The 18,716-nt window shown below is 42.4% G+C and overlaps 2 protein-coding genes across 10 annotated transcripts in view; one reads left to right on the top strand and one right to left on the bottom strand.

The window, feature by feature from the left end:
- Positions 1-267: 267 nt before the first annotated feature.
- rbb4l (retinoblastoma binding protein 4, like) lies at positions 268-12,066 on the top strand. 2 transcript variants are annotated; one of them, XM_015363774.2, is made up of 12 exons: positions 268-505; positions 1,633-1,777; positions 2,524-2,669; positions 4,751-4,924; positions 5,432-5,547; positions 5,910-6,070; positions 6,269-6,395; positions 7,076-7,153; positions 8,119-8,198; positions 8,767-8,824; positions 9,219-9,329; positions 10,886-12,066. In XM_015363774.2, exons 1-12 carry the CDS (start codon positions 490-492, stop codon positions 10,952-10,954), a joined length of 1,281 nt encoding a protein of 426 aa, XP_015219260.1. In that variant the 5' UTR covers positions 268-489; the 3' UTR covers positions 10,955-12,066. The 2 variants fall into 2 exon arrangements, with proteins under 2 accessions (XP_015219260.1, XP_006639115.1); XM_006639052.3 differs by having other exon boundaries at positions 269-505; positions 8,122-8,198.
- The window catches only part of txlng (taxilin gamma), a 24,760-nt gene continuing 16,791 nt past the window's right edge, over positions 10,748-18,716 (bottom strand). For 7 of the 8 annotated variants that reach the window (XM_069179218.1, XM_069179217.1, XM_015363770.2 and 4 more), the window contains one exon: positions 14,371-18,104. In XM_069179218.1, coding sequence (XP_069035319.1) covers positions 17,820-18,104 — 285 coding nt within the window. In that variant the 3' untranslated portion in view covers positions 14,371-17,819. Of the gene's footprint in view, positions 10,767-14,370; positions 18,105-18,716 lie in introns of those variants that run through there. The other variant, XM_015363767.2, reaches the window with a different exon arrangement.

Raw genomic sequence — 18,716 nt, 5'->3', positions numbered from 1 at the left:
GGTATTAATGAATGGACTACAGTATATCCTCATTTAGGGGCTTTCAATCATCTTCTCTAAACGATTTTACGGTTTATCTAACACCGAGACAGTAGTTCTTCATTGAACATTGTACAGTCGGTGGTACTCATCAATAAGAAGCACAAAAACGTCTTGATAACGTATCCCATTGCCGAGTCAGAAAAAAAACTGAAAAGGCCCGCTCTTTAAAAACTCAAACACTGCCCAACTTCCCCTCTTTGAGCTGTGCAGGTTCAGGCGCCTGTGCGGTGAACTCTGTGGTCTGAGAGGGCGCAAGCGCACTGGCTCTCTGGCGACGTACAGGCGCGGATTGTTGAAAGGGGAGTACAGCAGGAGACTGATGCTAAAATTAATATTTGGCGCATATAAAACCTAAAATAAAAGGCGGCGTTGTTTCCCGTGAGCAAGCGTATCTCATTGTAATACCTTAATTCGCGACGTATATTCGCCAACAACGAGGGCTGAGTAATGGCGGACAAAGAAGGTATAGTAGGGGCATGCTTGTCCTTTATTGTGCGTGTTGCTTTATCCTGGTGTCGACTGATTTTTTTTTCTCTGTTTTGACCGCTGGAAAACAACCCCGAGAGACCCTGCATTGGTTAAAAATTGGTTTAAAAATTCCGCTGGAGATTTGGAAAGTTGGAAAGTGGATAGAAAACGGAGTTTGACTTGATTTCCTTAAAATATCCCGTTACATTTCGTGTTGTGAATTATCTACTCCCCTTTGTTAAAAATTCTAGCATAAGAAAAGAATTAGAACTGGAACTTTGTTTTTGCGATTGGTGTAGAACAGAGTGCTGATTGTGCTGTTTTCCCTCTAAAACACACATGCAAATACTTCGAAGATTAAAGTGACTCTGCTTACTGTATCCCTTCCTTGGGGCTGCGTAGGAATATGGTTCTTGTGTTTAATTTAGATGGTACTCTGAATGTCTGTCTAGAGTTAAGATTGACGCAGATACAGTTCTACAGAAATCCAGTTATTGCAATGGAAATCAAAACCAGAGATTGAGGGTCGATGGCAAATTTAAACTTGAGCATACACCTTTTATCTTGGCTTAAAAAAACAATATAATAATAATAAAACATGTACTGTGAACATTTAGAATCGTTCCTTTAGCAACTAATTTCAAGGAGGGGGAGTTGTTTCCCTGCCTTTAAAATGCACATCATTAAGTTTGGTTAAGGGAAGTGCAGTTCAACCGAACAGGAGTGATTTCTGCACACAAAGGGTTGTGGGAGTCTGGAACAAGCCTGTTGCCATGTTGTTGAATCTGCAACCCCAGGATCTTTCACAGAACAGCTGGACGAGATCCTCTGACCAATCACCATTTAGCAACCAAGCGAACTGTATGGTCTGAAAGGGTTTCTCTCCCTTGTGTCCTGTGTTCTCCTTTATGTGGGAATTGGGATAGAAGGCTGTGCCGTTTGCCTTTGTAGGTTCCAGATGTCAACAGAGACACGCAGTGTTAGCTGAGCATTTTTCTTTCCTTGATTTTAAGATACTGAGGGTTGTGGGAGGCGGATGACATAAGGGAGCTGCAATTCTGTTTTTCTTTTGAGAAAATGCATGGTTTTTCAGTGTCTCACAGCTTCCACTGTGTTTTGCAGTGTATGACGATGCAGTGGAAGAGAGGGTCATTAATGAGGAGTACAAGATCTGGAAGAAGAACACACCTTTCCTGTATGACCTTGTAATGACACATGCCCTGGAGTGGCCAAGCCTGACTGTGCAGTGGCTGCCAGACGTCAATAGGTAAGTCATGTTTGGAAGCCAATGTGTTTTAATGGGGCCCAATTCAATGGGACAGAAATAGAACTTAAGGATTAAGTTCAGTTTAAGGATCACTGTTAGGGATCTTATACTGTATATGTCATTGTGACCAAGTAAATTCTGGGTTTGCTAATAGGCCTCCGTACTGTGTGGTGGCTTCAGAATGCAATACTGTTTGCATTTTGTCGTCATCAGGAGTTATTTGGAATGATCTTCTGCTTTCATTTGGGTTTTCAACATTAACATCTTGCACCATTGAGGCATGGTGGAAAAAAATATCCCAGAAAATGTACTATAAAGCAGTAGTGTAGCCATTTGCAGAATGCACTGCATTGTTACCACCCTCTAGGCGATCTTGTCAGATTATAGAAGCTGCGCAAGGCTGGGGTTGGTCAGTCCTGGGATGGGAGGCACCTGAGGAAAACCAGGCTGCTGCTCTAAGGGGTGTTATTAAATCAGTAGGTGGGAAACCTTCCTCTCAACCAAGATTGTCAAGACCAGTGTGGTGACCTAGATGCGCAGTAAGAGGTGCTGGCCTCTGGACAAAACATTCTACTAAGATCCTGACTTATTATGACTTCCTTTACTTAAATAGTTAAAAAAAAGAATAGTACCTAATCGGGTCTTTTTTAGTGCAGTTTCTCCCGTTTCCATTTAATTTTTATGACTTATAAGAGGTACTTTCATTTTAATGCTCATGACTGTCGTATGTGTGTGTGTATATAAAGGCCTGAAGGGAAGGACTATGCCATTCATCGGCTGGTGTTGGGAACCCACACTTCAGATGAACAGAACCACCTGGTCATCGCCAGCGTGCAGATCCCCAATGACGACGCCCAGTTTGACACCTCCCACTATGACAGCGAAAAAGGAGGTGAGACAGGCTGGTGTGCCCCATAGAGTGTGTAGTGTCAGATTAATGATGATGATGATTATTATTAAGCAGATGACAGATTTTGTAATTGCATTGAAAACAATAGAGGATGTAGAAGTACATTCTGCAATTAAAGCAATTGCAGACAAAAAGTCTGCTATTTCCATTCAGTTCTGAGCACAGGGATGAATCTAAAGGTGTAGCCTGGGCAAGGGGGTCTTTGGGAGATGCCAGCTGAAGGTCTGAGACAGTGCAGTGGTGAAGCAAGGGAAGAGAGGGGCAGGAGAGGGAAGAGAAGAGCAGCTAATTATCCTGCAGAAAATGAGCAGAGAGGCTGCCGGGATATAAGGAAAGAGGAGGGATTGGGGATGGGATTGGCGCAGAGCGAATGTACGAGATCTTAAATCTGGTAGAAGCAGTGATGGTTGAATAGGAGAAGCAAGGGTGCTGAGGAAAGGATGAATTGTGCATCTGGACCAGACTGGTATTGGAAGAAACCTTTAAGATGGGATTTATTTCTTTCCAAACGAGAATGAAGAGGTGTTTCATTTTTAGGTGGCTTTTGTAAAGGTTAAATATTGTGCCCGTGTAACTTGTAATGTTGTTTCATGGGAGATTTGTCTTTTGTTTCACTATAAATATGTTTCACTCTTTTTTTTTTCCTTACCGTCTTCTAACAATGATCTGTTTTCATTTTTTTGACCACTGAATTATTTGGAGGTACAGTGGTTAAATGTGACCGATAGAAAAAGGTCATATTTCAGTCCTATACGGTCCATCAAATTTGAGGAATTTTTATAGTCACGATTTATAGGTTGGTGAAGTGAAAAACGTGAAATGGCAGAGGAACCTTGTCGGATTCCGGTACGAGAGCAGTCGGATTTTAACGTTTTTGTAGGTGTCCTTGAGTTCTATCAAGCTTGATATGCAGCATTTTGCAGATTAGTTTTTAACGTTACCCTTCAGTGTGTCTTTTTTGTTAGAAAAGTGTAAGGGAAGTGGACTTGTGAAACTTCTATAAAATAACGCTCTTTCATTCTCCCCTTATCAGCAGGTAAGCGATTCCTCAGCTGGGCTGCAGAGGGAAAAGATCCTGGGGGTTGTGGGGCACCAGTCAGCACGGCCAGCACACACCCCAGGTTACAGGAGGGGATGAGTCGCAAAATGAGCACCTTTCCTGAGGTAGTATTATACATTCTGGGGAGCGCACCGCCCTTTTTGGAGATTTTGGGATGCACTCCTTCTCCAGCCTTCCCTGTGCAGTGAGGCTATAGGTAACATGATCTGGAATAAATTATCCTTAAATTTATATACACTTATTTAGCGCTTTTCTGGACACTCCACTCAAAGCGCTTTACAGGTAATGGGGATCCCCTCCACCATCACCGTTGTGCAGCCCCCACCTGGATGATGCGACGGCAGCCTTAGTGCACCAGTACCCTCACCACACACCAGCTATCAGTGGGGAGGAGAGCAGTGTAATAAAAAAAAGCCAATTTATAGATGGGGATTATTAGGAGGCCATGATTGGTAAAGGCCAGGGGGAAATTTGGCCAGGACACAGGGGTTGAAACCCCTACTCTTTTTGAGAAACGCCCTAGCAAGAGTAAGGTGCCAGCTGTTCATTGGCTATGTTTACTAACATGGGAAAATTAACCAAAAGATCTGTAATTGTGTTAAAATATATAGCTGAGTTTTGTTCAGGAACATTATGAAGTTAGTCGTTTTCCTCTGCATTATTGTGATGCTTGTGTGTGTTTTAGCTTCCAGTTGAACTTGAGATATTGTGAAGGTTTTTTTCGTAGTCATAGAAATCATATGATAGAGTCCTGACTGCACAGAGATCATTTGCTTTTTTTATGATTGGCCTCCTTGTTTTCGGGATTTGTTGTTCTACTGTGTTTTTGTATTGCTATAGGGTTTCTTTCAGATTAAGCATTTAGCTACTTGTGTATGATGTAACGGGTTTAATGTTGTAGGACAGGTGCTTTTTATCAAAGGAAAAAAAACATTTAACAGTGTCGATTCAATTGCAACACATTTATTGTTCCTGTTTTTAATTATTTTTGTATTCTCTTTAGAATTTGGAGGATTTGGATCAGTGAGTGGAAAGATAGAAATTGAAATCAAGATCAATCACGAGGGAGAAGTGAACCGGGCAAGGTACATGCCACAGAATCCCTGCATCATCGCGACAAAGACGCCAACTTCAGATGTCCTGGTTTTCGACTACACCAAACACCCCTCCAAACCAGGCAAGTGAACGTGGACTTTTTTCAGTTGTATTCAAAATGGGCCCCTTCAAAGCAGTTTTCTACCAAGTAAAGGAGGTGTGGATCTGTGAGGGAAACTAATAATACATCTCACAACAGGAGCTTGTTTAGCTGGTAAAATAAGCGACCTTCCTTTTAAGGCTACAGTTTTAAACGGGCAGTGAGGAGCCAAGCCATGCTGCGACGTGCTGCAGGTAACAGCTGGAAGCAGAAAGTGTGAGTGTGGAGTGAAGACCTGGGTCTGCTGAAACAGGGTCTCCATCTGTGTAAATACATAATTCATATCTATTTGATTCGGGGCTGAGCAAATTGAATTTGGAAGCAGAACCCATTTCCTGCGCATGCTTGAACACCGACTCTGCCTCCCCGGGGCTGTGCGGTGCTGGCAGTGGAGTCTGCAGCCGCAGGCGCGTAGCGAGGGGAGCGGGGCTCAGCTGCCCGAAGCCGGCTGTAACGCGCCCTGTTTCCTTGCCCCGGGCGCTGCTGCAGACCCCAGCGGCGAGTGTAACCCCGACCTGCGGCTGCGGGGTCACCAGAAGGAGGGCTACGGGCTGTCCTGGAACCCCAACCTGAGCGGCAACCTGCTGAGCGCGTCGGACGACCACGTGAGTGCCCCCCGGGGACCGCCGCGCCGTGGTCGCGTCGTCGCGGCACTTCCAAATGCCAGATCAGCAGCATTGAACGAGGTGGTGGCTGTAGGGCCAGATGTACCTTGATCTTTTGACGATTTTCCTGTGAGTTCACTAATTCACCAGTGCTGTAAAGTTTCATAGATTCAGTTTAAGCCAAACTTTCCATTTGGCTCAAAATGGTATTACGGAGCTGGAGCAACTGTGCCGTGACGTTGGGTGTAATAGGCTGCACATCGCTCCAGGAAGGGGCGGGGTTAAAAACAAGGCTCTAGCTTCTCTGCTAGTTTCTTGCGCTTTTAAAACATCTGAAATGGCTATTTCTTCTCTTGCTCTAGACAATATGCCTTTGGGACATCAGCGGAGGACCGAAGGAGGGAAAGATCGTCGATGCCAAGACGATCTTCACCGGCCACACCGCGGTGGTGGAGGATGTGTCCTGGCACCTGCTCCACGAGTCCTTGTTTGGCTCCGTGGCCGACGACCAGAAGCTGATGATGTGAGTGCGGATGAGCGTTCCCACCGTTCCACACCATCTCTGGAGATCCAGGCGGACTCTTCAGGATATACGGACAGAGAAACTAGGCGGAGGGGGGGGCGTTTTGCAAAGGCTAAATCAGCCTGTGCAGCACTGTCCGGTTCTGTAACCTTTTCCTAAATCCTGCGACTAACCGTACGACTGGTGTGTCTTCCCCAGCTGGGACACGCGGTCTAACAACACGTCCAAGCCCAGTCACTCTGTGGACGCCCACACTGCGGAAGTCAACTGCCTGTCCTTCAACCCCTACAGCGAGTTCATCCTGGCCACCGGCTCCGCTGACAAGGTTTGGACGTCTGTCCTCCGCTTTACTTCCAGTACGGCAGAGGGTCACGAGAAAGCGTTTGTGCTCTTTTTGGCACAAATGCTTTGGTGGTTACCATCCTCAAAGCTTCCATCTGCTCCACCACTTGCCATCTTGAAATCTTACCATTGTTGCCTATTTGTGTTTTAACATTAAGTCACAGGAAATCAGGTTGCAGCCTTTGTATATACTTCACCTTGTGACAGAGCTGCTGCAGAAAACGGATTTTCAATTGTAAACCAGTCTCTAATCATTTTGACAATGACATGCACCGTCGTCTGTCACCCTTGGCTGGTGTGGATCGGGTTTTGCATGGAGGAAATTGGATTCCTGTTGCTCAATATTATGACTCTTGACTTAGATAGGATTTTAATTCATTTAAATTATAGAGATGTGTACAACAGTGAAAAGAAAACCGATGGAATGTGCTTTATTTTTTGTGCTCACCATATGTATTTGGAGGACACCACAAAGAAAACACTCAAACTCAAACTGACAACAAAAGAGCTGTACCCAGAATTTTTTTTTGCGGGGGGGGGATCCCCTTTGCGGTTTAATATCTGAGCTCTCAAAGTACAGATCAAATGCAGATGCCCTGCTTGTTTTGCGAACAGTGCTGTTGCGGTGCTGTGGCTCTGGTCTCAGTTGATTTTGTTCTTCAGACGGTGGCCCTCTGGGATCTCCGGAACCTCAAACTGAAGCTTCACTCCTTTGAGTCGCACAAGGATGAGATATTCCAGGTAATACTCAATATAAAGGGTGGCATAGAAAGAAGAAAGCAAAGACTGGATAGGGTGTCTACTCCTTGGTTTCCAAATTAGAGAGGCTCTAATTCAGAGTCCTAGATGGGAAGTGACAAGCCTTTGTTCCTGAGAACTGCTTTATTTACCACACAGAACCTTTCAAGACTTACAAACAGTAGAAGTACAACTATACCAGAACCCTGTAACTTGACTCCCTCCCAATTACACTAAACCCATGTAAATTACATATTACTACTTCTATAAATCACCTTCCGATAGCAGTTGCACATAAACCATTACACCTTTTATTGTCTACTCTTATGTTGAATGGTGTGATGGGGTATGGGATAGCATTTCTTTAGTTCATTTGAGAAATTACAAGGATTACAGCAAAAGTCATGCTCCCGATTATTTTTCTGAGAAATGATTTATTATAGTTGAATGCAATTACACCATAATGGCAATAAAGTGCAGAAGCAGCTGCTATTATACCGTCATCAAGAAAGCTTTATCTTTCTGTGAAAACAGTGTCTTCACATCATCCTCTGATTGAAAAAGATGCCCCAGTAGAGAATCCTGCAGAGTGGACATGATCTGAACTATATCTCATATCACTATGGGCATTCCCCCTTCCTTTGTTCACAAATTCAATTACAGCTCTCGGCTTAAAGCACGGCTGACATTTCGGCTAGTTTGAGCTCTGCGCTTATATCCCGGAGGTGGAGCCGCAAGTTGGAAATAATGGAGTCAATTGCAATAAAACATTGCTCAGAAAAACATCGGGACTTCTGGGTTGGCCCACGTATTTGAGGGTCAGCCCCTAACTTAAACTGTTTTTTCAACGTATTGTTGTGTTATCACAATTCCTCAAGACTACAGAGGGCTATCTTGTGCATTTACAATCAGAAGCGTATGCTGGCCTGAGCTTTATTGCACTGACAGTGAATTACTGACTTCATTGGCAGGTGCAATGGTCCCCTCACAACGAAACCATTCTGGCTTCCAGCGGCACAGACAGAAGGCTTAACGTCTGGGATCTGAGGTGAAACTGCCCTTTCTCTTTTTGACCTTGGTGTCTTGTGTATAAAACCAGCATATTTCCCATTGAAAGCAACTTAAGGAGATATCGACCTGGAATGTATCTGCTGTTAGTGTCTGATTTAAATTGTAGATGTTCAGGAATGTTAGTGGTCAGTTCTGACTTCTGTTTTTGTTCATGTAAAATCATAGCATTTAAACTAAGTCTTTTTAAAAAAAGCTAAACAATGTTTCTGGCTAATTATCCACAACTGTAATCCTAAAGAAACACTGTTTAAAATGGGTCCCAAGTCCTGCTGGAAGCCAGCAAGGCTGCAGAGCTAAGGTAGGCTTTCTCATTTGACAGTTACTGCCAGTACATGTGATGAGTAGTGAAAATATTAGCGTTGCAGTTTTTAATTGTTCGAAGAGGTGAAGAAAACTCAGCTGATACCATTTTTCAAAGTGTCGTATTTTATTTTGAAACCTCCACAAATTTTACCTCTACTCTGTAGTGTAACCCACACCTTGTTAAAATGTTAAGTTCAGTTTTTGAAACGGCATCAAAAATAAAGTCCTTGTTGTCTGTGCAGCAAAATTGGAGAGGAGCAGTCAGCAGAGGATGCAGAAGATGGACCTCCTGAGCTTCTGGTAAGGCGTGATGAAAGGCCGAGTCTCCAGAGTCAAGTGGATGTTGTATTGGTGCTGACGATACAGCCCATGTCAGTGAACCAGGAAGACAATTGCTAAAGACCTATGGGATATGCCAGCTGGCATCTGAGCCCCCATCTTTAGAGGAGGAAATACTCTTTGCAAGTGTTTCATTTTTTCAGTGACCCCCCTGTTACAAACAAGGACCAGTTGTTTTCTGAAACACCCCTCAGTCGGCAGAAAAACACTGTAGTGTGAAGGGTGCTGTTTAACTGTTAGTCTTCATTGGAGAATGAATGTAGCGGTGATGACCGACACCGATTGATCTATATGGGAGCTGGATCCGGTGAGGGCTACCAGTTTTTTTAAACCAATGAACGTATTCAATCTGCAGTTTATCCATGGAGGACATACAGCCAAGATCTCTGACTTCTCCTGGAACCCCAATGAGCCGTGGGTTATCTGCTCCGTTTCGGAGGACAACATCATGCAAGTGTGGCAGATGGTGAGTGAGAACACGATCCAGATGATCACTGCTGCCTCCTATCCACAGCGCTATGCTGTTGTCTGACAACACGGCTCGTCTCTGTGGTAATGGTAAGACGTCTAAGGGCAGAGACAGTACCAAGGCGTTCTTCTGATTTGTGGTAGTATGAATATCTGGGGTCTCATGACACTAAGCCCGAATGTACTACCTGCTGCACCCGTGCTTTGTGTAGCCCTCTATTTCTAGTTTTTCATCTTGTCCTTTAACCTTTTACTACCAGTGACATATTTAGCCAATGTCCGCCTGGAATGTCCTCCCCCTTAAACATTTGTTACATCTCTGCAGCAGAACATAGCAGGAGCCTGGTTCAGGTCTTAAATTGAAGCTAACCCCCTTGGCTTTGAGTGTGAATAGTCAAATTTCTTATATTTCTTAATGTGTCCACCCAGCAGACAAACATATGGAAAAAAAAAACAGCTGGCGAACATTTTTTCAGATTTTTCAACTATATGCATGTCAAGGGCCTGGGAATGATTTGAAAACCTTGTTCTAGGTGGCTACTAGCTTGGATAAAAATTTGGGACAAATTGATCAATTAGAAAAAATTCTACATCATGTTTTGTGAAGACTGGACCTGGAATGAAATTTTACGCCTATAAAAAATCATTAAAATATTGAAAATAATAAGAATAAAAACCATTGCAATTGCTATAAAAACCTTAAGACACTACTAGAGAGCCTTTATCTGCTGTTATGCAATGAAAAAAAACCTCAGAGTTGCCTTCTGGTGTGAAAAAAAGGAGCACTGATAAGAAACTGATAAAAAACTGATTGATTACCCCTTCTGAGTCAATGATTGACAGCTAAAAATGCAGCCTGAAGCTTCTAGAGGAAGTCTCACCCCCTAAGGGCTCTGAATGGCTGAAAATACAATGAATGACAGCGTTTTTTACCAATCAAATCACCTTATTTCTGGCGCTCGTTTTTCAAACATTTACTACGTAATCAGTAACGTTTACTAGTCTCTAGCTCTTGAGATAACTAGTCTGGGTTATTTTGGATATATATCATGCTCCAGAATAAGGTAAAAACATGGAATCTATATATATATATGCTGGTTTTGTTGGTAAAAATGTATGATATTGACATGCTGTGCTTGCCGGGTTGCCGTGTGTTTTTATTGGGATTTTGCTAGTTCATTAATTTATTGGTTTATTGCATAATAGTGTCATGTCTGTGGAAACAAACTTTATGGTTTTGTTGTGGTGATATTTGAGAATACGTGCATGTGAGAAAATTTGTGGAGCGGTTTCAAACAAACGTTGTTTATCTCACGTTTATCTTAAAAATAAAAAGTGTCACCTGGGGAGACAGGAGTGGTCCTTGGTGACCGCGATCCGGACTAAGTTGTTGCAGGGCCTCGGCATTGAATTCCTTCACACTGGCGAGTGTGTTCTAAGTATTTAAATTGATAACACTATTATTAGGGTTTCTGCAACTCATTTTGCTGACTGAATGCAGGCGTCGTTCTTTGGCGAATCGCTCAAGTGAAAAGGCTGTTGTGCTTCCTCCAGGCCGAGAATATTTACAACGACGAGGAGTCCGACACCCCCGCCTCCGAACTGGAGGGGCAGGGGTCGTAACCCCACAGCGCCCCAGCAGGGCCGAAGGAAGGGGAGCGACAGGACAGAGGCCGGCGCCTGAGAAAAGCCCAGCCCCCCCCTGGTTACGGACTCCTGTGATTCCAGTCTTCACCTGCCACCATCTTCTACAACCCATTGATCTACTTCCAGCTCTCCTCCCTCTGCACTGTTAATAGATGCCTTTACACTTGCAAAGCTGTTAAGGGGACAGGTGGACAAACGGGGTGTGTTCCAGTTTATTTTTGTAGTATAAAATGAGTATGTCGCTGGGAGAACTGCTGAATGCGCCACCTTGTCCCTTCTCAAGATGAGGTGGTGCTCGAGCGCAGCAGAAGCGTTTGCTAGCGTAGACCTGCTGAAGACATTCTGGTACAAGGCTCTCCAGGGAGCACTGTGCACAGGTGACAGGACCCTGTGCTTCATTCCGGCACTCGATTTCAAAGAAAGAACACAAGATAAGAGCTGGGGCTTTACGTTTTACCATTTAAATCAGTTTTAAGTTTAAGTTCTTTTTCTTCTTCCGTGTTGATGTTTGCGGTTTGGGTACAGTCCTCGGTGGCGCTGTACACCACGACGCTTTGCTTGCGCCGACGCTTTTCTCCGAATTGCGCCCTCCTGTTTCTCCCAGAGCTAAACAAAGGTTTGATTTTGTGACGCGGCCTGCTAGATTGCTTTAAGGATCAGTTCCGAAAAGCAAGTGTAATCGCATCTTGAAATTATGCTGTAGCTCATCAAAAGTGGTTCAAATGCTATTCTTCTATTAGGAGCAGCAGTTCAACGCTGCTGAAATGGACAGCACTTGGCAGGTAGTGGAGATGGCACTTGAACGGGTTTGCGGAGAGGAAAACAAATTTTGGGATGTTAGTAAGGAAAAGCAGTGAATTCCGCTTAATGAGAGTGCTTTTACTTTTTAGTTTTCTGGAGATGCAGTAGATGGCAATGTGACAAATCACACCCATCATGCACCCTGCTTGTTCTTCCAATCCTGTCCACAAGGTGGCAGTGTAAACATGGCATGGGTAGCATTTATTTTTTTTTGTACTTTTTGTTCCATTTTGTGCAAAGTATGGTATAAAATGCAATAAACCTTTTGTTATGACTTTTAAAAACTCTTTATTTTGTATGCTTTTTTTATACCACCATGAAGAAATAAAGGTAAAGCAAGAATTTAACTTGTGCTTTTGTCAAGGGAACTTTGCCAGTAGCCATATCACCCTGCAACTCACAACCGGCAACCCACTGAAGCTCGGCAGGTGTGAGTCTGGTCAGTACCTGGATGGGAGACCTCCTGGGTTGCTGCTGGAAGAGGTGTTAGTGGGGCCAGTGGGGGGGCGCTCACCCTGCAGTCCACGTGGTCCTAATGCCCCAGTATAGTGACGGGGACACTGTTAAAAAAGTCGCCGTCCTTCAGATGAGACGTAAAACCGAGGTCCTGGCTCTCTGTGGTCATTACAAATCCCAAGGCATTTCTCGAAAAGAGTAGGGGTGTAACCCCAGCATCCTGACCAAATTTTCCATTGGCCCTTACCAATCATGGCCTCCTAATTAATCCCCATTATGAATTGGCTTCATTACTCTGTTCCCCTCCCCACTGAGAGCTGATGTGTGGTGAGTGTTCTGACGCACTGTGGCTGCCGTCACATCATCCAGGTGGGGCTGCACATTGATGCGGGTGGAGGGGAGTCCCCATTACCTGTAAAGTGCTTTGAGTGGAGTGCTATACAAATGTAAGCAATTATTATTATTAATTATAACTTCGAAATTCTATGAATAGCAAAAGCATTTAAGCAGATCAATCAGGGAAGGTGCTTGTTTGCAAAACAGAATGCTTTATCCAGACATTGCCAGTGCGAGTGCCATGATTGATTAGGATTCCCCAAGTAGAGCCATGCACAACAGGACTGGCAATACCCAGGGTTGTCTGGGCTTGAGTTTGCCATGTTTGCTAACCCCCCCCGTGAACTTGCAGCATAGTGCTGGAGAGATACATCACTCCACCAGTCAGTACAGCTATGTGACTTCTGGCCTGAGTAAGAAGTTGACAGTTTTGGAGGAACGTGGCCACAGTCCTTACTCTTCCAGTACCAGAACAGAGGCCATTGTTCTCAAAGGGGGGTTGGTTAACTATTGGTGCTCCTGCATTAGGATGTATAACAAGTACCCCATTTTTTTTAGATCTGTAATCATTTAATTAAAATTTGTCGAAGAAACTAGTTTGTTCATCAGGGAGGCTTTTGTTCATAGCTGAACTCCAGTTCGGTATTGAGCATCACTATTAACGGTACATAGAAAATTTCATATTAAAATGCCTGTCAAATGTGTAATATGGTGAAAAGGATTGAAAATTAGTATTAAGTAGCAGAGGGGAGTAAAAAGAGCTCACCCAAGTGGGTCAATTTTGTCACCTAAGATTCCAGATGTTCCTAAACAAAACCCTTCCAAAACACATAGGGTCAACATAGATGGGAGTTCAGGTTAGATCTGTTAGTGGTGATGATTCAGAGTACTAGTTATGTTGAGTTTCACTATTCCCTGTAAAACATTTGAGAAAGTCTATTTTCACACAAACTTGAACCTGCTTCAATATCATGAAAGGCTGTGTGATCCATGTGTAGATAATGTTAGTGCTCACACCACTTTATCATTTTTTCCCCACTCCTCATTTCCTCCCGTGTATGAAATGACTGAAGTGGTGACAAACTAGACTGTTGAGTGATAAAAGGCAAAAAGGGTCACCCACTGCAACTGCACACCTCAATAGTAATAAAATGTTTTCTTTAAAAGTAACTTCTTTCTTCAAGGAAAGAATGGGTAAGGCACATTGCAACCTGAGAAGAAGACTTTCACAGTTAAGCCACTAGACTCCACAAAGGTTAACAGAAGGACCTGGATTCTGTCAACATGTAATGTACCAATAACGGGATCAGAAAGCTATTTGGCTATTCCTTAAACATAAAAATAAGAGCGTCATAAAAGATTCACAAACCTGGGTACAGTCAGTTATGTACAAGCTGCCAGATTTGAGTGCCGTTACAATACGTGACTCATCTTACACGTAGCTTTTCACTGCCAGGAACCTACTTACAATTAGTGATGCTTTGTCAGTCAAAAGCCAATTGCGAAGGGTCAGAAAATAGAAATAAATTGAAAGAGCTATTTTTACCAATTATTTTTTGTGCATTTTGCGATTGGTTTCCAAAATTCATAGATGTTAAGTACAAACAAGCACAAATTTGATAAATCCAGAAAATGTCTTAAAATATTTGACAGAGTGCATCAGGCAAGGTTTCGTGACCTTTAGAAACTTCTCTTAACTAGTATTGATCCCAAAAGGCCGCATAATATAAAATAATATAACCACATGAAACATTCTATTTTGTTTTGACCTTCAACAAATAAAACTGACAAGTATAGAATCATGGAAAAAAAGAGCTACAAAATGTTTTATTGAAAAGCAAGACAGGACTAGCAGTACATTTTACAATCTCTTAAAGGGAGCTTGGGGGTTATACTTTAAAAAATAAAGCAATTTTTGAAAAAACAGAAAGTCAATGTCTGCCTCATTTTCTTTCACAGTTAATCTTGTATACAACCTGTAGAGGTAGATTTCTTGCATAACCTGAGAAACTGGCGCTGCCAAAGAAGGGTGAAAGTAAATATTGAAAATACAGACCATCGCATCAAGAATGTCAGTACCTTTGATCCTGCGCCTACAATGACTTCCACACAATAAAGAGCCATCTGATGAAGTGAACAATAAAATAACAAATCATCTACCATAAGAATGAGCACATGAAATGAGTATTGAGTTTTACATATAAATTACACTGTGAAACAATCATCAGACTGGAAAATGTATTTTTGAATAATGCCAGCAGTATACAGAACAGCCGACATGACTTTTTTTCTAGGCATTCTGATTACTGCGGGCATCCAATACATTCTTATTTAACTCAAATAATTGCTCCCAAAAGCAAGCAAACAAAAAAATATAAACTTTTGTCTTGAAGTCACCTCTGAAATAAATTGCATCTTTTCATTTAGATTTCTTTCACTTTAATTCTATTTACTCTCAATAAATCAAAAATCTTAAAATTTCATAAAAATCACTCTGTATTACTCTACCTCTTGTTTCCCCAATTGGGTTATTTTTGAGAAGTGTACAAAAGAAATGATAATTAATTATTCAAAAGTAACAAAAAAAGTACAGACGTCTTGCCATTATTGGGAAACGGAACTAGGAATGACTCACATTTTATGCTGCCAAGGCTGCAACATAGATACTAAATAGAAGTTGAGGAGTAAAAAGCTCTAAAAGTTTTAAAGGTGGGCAGTGAAGTTTGAAAAACTAACAAACAGGGAAGTGGTAATGGAACATGAAGGGCCTTTATAAACACAAACATGATTGTCCCAACCTCATGATGGACACTTCTCATAACCCCTGGTTTCCAGACATTTCATTTGACCATAAAAGCAAAACGGCCACATTTGTCTTGACTGAAGACATCAAGCCCACATCTTGCAATGAAGAACTTCAAGGTTAGCCAAGAGCTGCTCTACTGCACACTAAATTAAATTAACCCTATGGAAGAATTACTGGTGCCAGCTCTAAGTGGAACAGTTTGACAGCATTTCTTACTAGTTTAATGCCCAGGACATTGTGAGCAATGTGTTCTATTGCACTGCAGTTTTTCTGTCTTGACATACCCTCACATTCAAGTAATATTTAGACCCCAACATATGATGCAGTTAAAGTATCAAGTAGTAGGTACATTTTTCAAGCATTTTTCACTGGTCAGATAAATGTTACTAACTTCTTACCTCTCAACACAAACACAAATAGTTGTGTTACCCCCCCACACACACTTACAGGATGCATTACAAAGGCCACTGAACATGGATTTCTGTCTCCTGCTGTATGTGAGTAATGAAGGAATCTAAATTCATCTTTCAGTGAATAGAGTTCACACACATGGTTTAGGGATTTCACCTTAAGTGCAAAACAACTCTGCTAAAGACACTTTAGCATACACTACAATTACACAACAGTTTAAAATAAAGGTGTTTAGAATTAGCCCAGAAAAAAAACTGATGGTTTCCTTTAGTCTTTGTCTGTTCACAGATAAACAGGCAAGCACTACATAATATGGCAGTACCTACATTTTGGCAATTTAAATGTAGGAGAAGAGTTGCTTTTTTGAGAAGGAAAACAACATCTATTTATTCAAGTGTTTTATGTTTTTTTAATACATGCTAAAAAAGCCTGCATGGTGGTAACATCATGGGGTGTTCATATTTCTGAAGGGGAAAAGGGAGTGACAAGACACTAAATCCTTCCCTTCATCCTTGGATATCTCAGAGCAATATATCTGGTTTAAACCTTGGACTGGAAGAGTGAGTGAGACGAAGCTGTAAATGTAGCCCTGAGGAGAATGCACCCTGTGTTTCCAGTAAGGATTTTCATGATTTGAAGATTAAAGATTTCATGTTTAGGGATTAAATGGTAACTGTATCTAAAGTCATTATGTAAAACTAACGCAGTCTGGGTAATTCACATATGCTACCCATGAACAGCTGAAATTGGTACATTCAACCGTGCCTTATTTCCATCCTATGATTTCAGTGTCATCAGGAACTAAAATGCGAATTGCTCGTCATGACTTGTGCATAACCTCAATATATAGATTCAATTAACATTCATTACCGAAGTTAGATACAACATTACTTATGTTCAATACTTAAAACTGAACATTACCATTTAGCAGTCATACAGACAAAGCAGGTACTTTTGAAAAGACATGGGACATTCTAACTCAAATGTGCAAACATTTCAGCCCTTCTTTTACAAAGCACCTTTTTGCAAGTCTGCATGACATATTCTGCAGCACAACACATCTAAAATTGGATGAGGTTCTTGTCATAAGCACTACTTTACAAAAATGTAACTCCCCATCAGTCCACAAAATAGGTGCTTCACTGGAATGTAGCAAAGTGACCCTAAATTTATTTAAAAGCTCTGGAGGTATTACAGAATTCCATGAAAAGGACGCTGCAAAAATGATAACAATACTTGAATCATGGCATTATTAGAAACATTAGCTGGTATCAAGCCAAATACTGAAACTGTTCTTGTAGGTAGCTCTGTCAGCATGCATAGGCTGCAAAGGAACAAGTAAAGGTTTATTTCATGCTGAAAAGAAGAGAAAATATATTTTCTTTCAGCATGGTATAAATGTTTACCTGTTCCTTTCCAAATAATGAAACTTATGATTATTTCATCGGAGTGTCCAGTTAATATATGAAGAGTCCCTCTTAACAGCAAGAAAGGATGGAGCTTAATAAGTAGCCCTCTTCAGAATGCTGTTCTGAAGGAGGCACCTTTGAAGTTCTTGGGCTGAACTTTTCACAGCTTTGTTTTAACTGGAAGCCAGTTCAACACGAAGCTCGGCAAGTGACTGTATGTATCCACACAGTTCACTGAAAATGGAAGCAGATTGAAATAAATATAGCCCTAGGCATCTGTCAATTTGAAAAATAATGCATTTCTTCTTAAATATTGTATCTGTACAGTGGTATTAACCATGTCGGCAGAAGGAGAGGTGGAAATGTGAAATCCTTAAAAATGAGGCAGATGTGCGCAAAAAAAAAATTGATAAAGTAGTGGACTATAAAGCTGCCAAGGCAGAGCTGTCCTGAACCACATGAAATTTCCTAAGAAAATACAGATGTGGTAGAAAAAAAGGAAGTAAGAAATCCTCACAACAAAGCCAAATAATTATCAAGTACAGAGTAAATTATAATTATCGTCGTTATTATTACACAAAAATATATACCTTCCAAAACCCCCAGGGGGCGCTGCGCTGGCTCAGTTGTCGACATGCTCAGCTGTGGGCAAGGCTGTGCCTTCCTCTGCCAGGGCAGGTCGAGGCTGCAGGCCGGCCTCCTCTCTGTCAGACTCCCCGCCCTCCTCCGCCGGAGGCTGCTGTCCCGGTTGTGGACCGGGTGGGCCTGTCCCTTCCGACAGATGGCCACGTAGCACCTCCATCTTCTTGTTGAGGTCATTGCGCTCCTTCTGCAGAGCCCGGCACAGCTTCTCCAGTCGCTCCAGCTTTCCCTGAAGAGCCTTGTAGTCCTTGTCCCGCACGGTTTTCTGCATCCACAAAGACACTCTCAGTACAGTGACACCTTTACCAACAGCAGGAAATCACCTTGGAGGTTTTATATCAGTAAGAGCATAACAAATAATAATAATCATAATCCTCATAATAAAAATAATCCTTACATAATGGGGACTCCCCTCCACCACCTCCAGTGTGTAGTCCCTACAAACAGCAGCCCCAGTGCCCCAGAATGCTCACCACACACCAGCTATCAGTGGGAAGGAGAACAGAGTGATGAAGCCAGTTCATAAACGGGTATTATTAGGAGGCCATGAGTGGTAAAGGCCAGGGGGAAATTTAGCCAGTTGAAGGTTTACACTACTACTCTTTTCAAGAAACATCCTAGGATTTTTAATGACTTCATTTTAACGGCTCACCCAAAGTACAGGTTTCATGGCATATAGTCTTCACAGAAGCCTTGCGGAAGCATTCAGACCTCTGCACAGTTTTTACAATTTGTTGCTCTAATGTCTGCAGTCATCTCACCCTGCAGTCAACTCACAGCTGGCAGCCCACTGAAGCTCAGCAGGTGTGAGCCTGGTCAGTACCTGGATGGGAGACCTCCTGGGAAAAAGTAAGGTTGCTGCTGGAAGAGGTTTTAA

The sequence above is a fragment of the Lepisosteus oculatus genome, chromosome 15 (genome assembly GCF_040954835.1).
Source record: "Lepisosteus oculatus isolate fLepOcu1 chromosome 15, fLepOcu1.hap2, whole genome shotgun sequence".
Lineage (NCBI taxonomy): Eukaryota > Metazoa > Chordata > Actinopteri > Semionotiformes > Lepisosteidae > Lepisosteus > Lepisosteus oculatus.
The sequence above is the reverse complement of the archived record's forward strand: the minus strand, read 5'-3'. Positions and strand labels throughout refer to the sequence as shown.

What these genes read in the sequence shown, in the direction of transcription:
- rbb4l (XM_015363774.2), top strand. An exon ending in CTATGACAGCGAAAAAGGAG is followed by an intron (nt 2,670 to 4,750) that starts GTGAGACAGGCT and finishes TATTCTCTTTAG; the next exon opens with AATTTGGAGGATTTGGATCA. An exon ending in GACGACCAGAAGCTGATGAT is followed by an intron (nt 6,071 to 6,268) that starts GTGAGTGCGGAT and finishes TGTCTTCCCCAG; the next exon opens with CTGGGACACGCGGTCTAACA.